This window comes from Penaeus chinensis, chromosome 5 (assembly GCF_019202785.1).
Source record: "Penaeus chinensis breed Huanghai No. 1 chromosome 5, ASM1920278v2, whole genome shotgun sequence".
Classification (NCBI taxonomy): domain Eukaryota; kingdom Metazoa; phylum Arthropoda; class Malacostraca; order Decapoda; family Penaeidae; genus Penaeus; species Penaeus chinensis.
This window is the reverse complement of record NC_061823.1, coordinates 38,549,592-38,552,091: the sequence shown is the minus strand read 5'-3', so window position 1 is coordinate 38,552,091 and position 2,500 is coordinate 38,549,592. Positions and strand designations below refer to the sequence as shown.

At 48.0% G+C, this 2,500-nt stretch overlaps 1 protein-coding gene across 1 annotated transcript in view; it reads left to right on the top strand.

Annotated features, from left to right (window-relative positions):
• The window catches only part of LOC125025604 (von Willebrand factor A domain-containing protein 8-like), a gene marked incomplete at its 5' end in the record, with an annotated part of 12,115 nt that extends 9,868 nt beyond the window's left edge, over nt 1–2,247 (top strand). The window contains one exon of the mRNA XM_047613629.1: nt 1–2,247. This exon is cut by the window's left edge and continues 1,028 nt beyond it. Coding sequence (XP_047469585.1) covers nt 1–1,414 — 1,414 coding nt within the window.
• Between the last annotated feature and the right edge of the window lie 253 nt (nt 2,248–2,500).

Genomic DNA, 2,500 nt, shown 5'->3' with positions numbered 1-2,500 from the left:
CCAAGTCCCCAGCGAGGCCCTCCACAGCAACACATCCCCCGCAGGAGCGGGCTGTTACCTAGAAGTGACGGACATTGTTAACCACAGCCTGAGTTATGTACCGGTGCCTCGCGCTTCGCATTCGGCCCCCTACTGGACCTGGAACATGTCCGCGAAAACGCCTCCCCTACTCATCGCCCGAACCAGCGCCCAGGGCATCGCCTCGGTGGACTCCTCGGGCGTGGTGCGGCTCTGGCAGACAGGAAGCGCGGGTCTGGAGCGCGCCCTCGCTGAGTGGCGCAAGATGATCGGGGAGGACAGCAGCCCGCTCAGACTCGACGTCGAGCGGATAAGCGGCCTGGACGTGAGCTCTCCCAAGCACGGGAAGGAAGACCCGGAAAACGAGCCGCACGTCGGAGGAAACCAGTGGGCGGGCGGCACTGGAGGGCGGGACACAGCCGGCCTCGGAGGCATGGGCGGCCCGTATCGCCTGGACGCAGGTCATGATGTTTACCAAGTTCCCCAAGCTGAGAAGGACGCTGTACCCGAAGAAGTGCGAAGAGCCGCCCACGAAATGGCCCAGAAGGCTTTCAAGGAACGCCTGAAGGAGATCAAGATGAGCGAGTACGACGCGTCGCTGTACGAGAAGCTGGCCGGAGGCGTGCAGGCGCAGGTGCGATCGCTCCGGGGTATCATCAGCTCGCTCCAGGCCAGAGGAAAGGAGCGCCAGTGGATACGGCACCGCACGTCAGGGGAACTCGACGACACCAAGCTGATTGAGGGCCTGGCTGGCGAGAGGAACATCTACCGCCAGCGTCGCGAGGAGGACCCGGAAATCGGGGCCCCTCAGAGCCGCCCGAAGCAGCTCCGTCTGCTCGTGGACGTCTCGGGCTCCATGTACCGCTTCAACGGACACGATGGTCGCCTCGAACGCGAACTTGAAGCGACGCTGATGGTCATGGAAGCGTTCGAAGGCTTCGAAAATAAATTCCAGTACGAGATTTACGGTCACTCCGGAGAAGACGTGGCGGTGCCCCTCGTAGATAAGAACAGCGTCCCCCGCGACAACAAGCAGAGACTGGACGTGCTGAAGACAATGCAGGCCCACTCCCAGTTCTGCCTCAGCGGCGACCACACCCTCGAAGCCGCGAGGGAAGCGGTCACGCAGATAGCCAAGGAGGAGACCGACGAAAGCTTCGTAATCTTGCTCTCGGACGCGAACTTGGAGCGCTACGGCATCAGACCGCGAGAGCTGGCCAATGCCCTCACGGCGGAACCCTCTGTACACACATACGCGATATTCATTGGTTCTCTGGGAGACCAGGCTGAGAGGCTGACGAAGGCCCTCCCCGCTGGCCATTCGTTTGTCTGTATGGACTTGAAGAAACTGCCGCAGATCTTGCAACAAATATTTACCTCGGCAATGCTTAAATAGAGGCCGCATGGACACCTGCATAATGTTAGAAAGTGAAAGAGAATATAATTATTTTGCTTTGTTATTTTTGTATCATGTTTCCATCGTATGATTCTGTTTGTGTGTGTTTGTTTGTTTGTCTGTGCGTGTACTTGCATTCTGTGTAACTGTTAAGATTGACAGACAAAACTATCGTTGTAAAATAGCCATACAAAGTCGGGTAAGTTGTCGAAAAAATATTGCTATTAATCTCGAATATGTTCTCATATGAACCCACAAACGTAATTGTTATTGTCGAAATATTTATTGTTCGAAGTCTTTTATATCCTTTATTAAAAATGTATTATCATTTCGATGCCTGTATATGGGCTTTGAATCAGTGACCATAGCTTGATATCTGTTTTTAGTATGAAAGCTTTTTGTTTTTTGTTTTTTTCTTTTTGTTGATATGGCTTCTGTGTGTGTGCGTGTGCGTGTACGTGTGCGTGTGCGCGTGTGCGTGTGCGTGTGCGTGTGTGTTGGTGTGTTGGTATGTCGGTGTGTCGTTGTATACATATATGTATGTATATATGTGTATATATACATGTTTTATAGCTCTTGGCAATATAAATACTTGGAAAGCAGGTAAATAAATTTTAGTTGTTAGTAAGACCAGTTTGTATACATAATCTAGTTTATGGATTGTGTTTTATGTAATTTTAGGCTATTGTAAGTTACGAAACTTACTGAAATTATGATAATTTTTATTATTATTATTTACATGGTGCAATGCTGTTACTTGTGTCTTATGTGATTTTTTTCTTCTTTTTGTTGCCTTTGTAAGTAATTAGATACAAGTAAAATATTTTTATGTATTTAGTGTTTTACTTTTATCCATGCAAAGTAAGAAAGGGCAGTAAAGATTAGTCATTTCTGCTAGCATTCTTTACATTAGAACCAAATATACGATTTGAAGTGTATTTTTTGTAACATGAGGAAATGTGTAAAGCCAGAAATTCTCGAACTGAAATTAGAAAACGGAATATTTTTGTCAAAGGAATTTCACTTGTCAGCATGTAGATATTTTCTCTTTCTTTCTTTCTTTCTTTTTTTTTTTTTTTTTTTTTT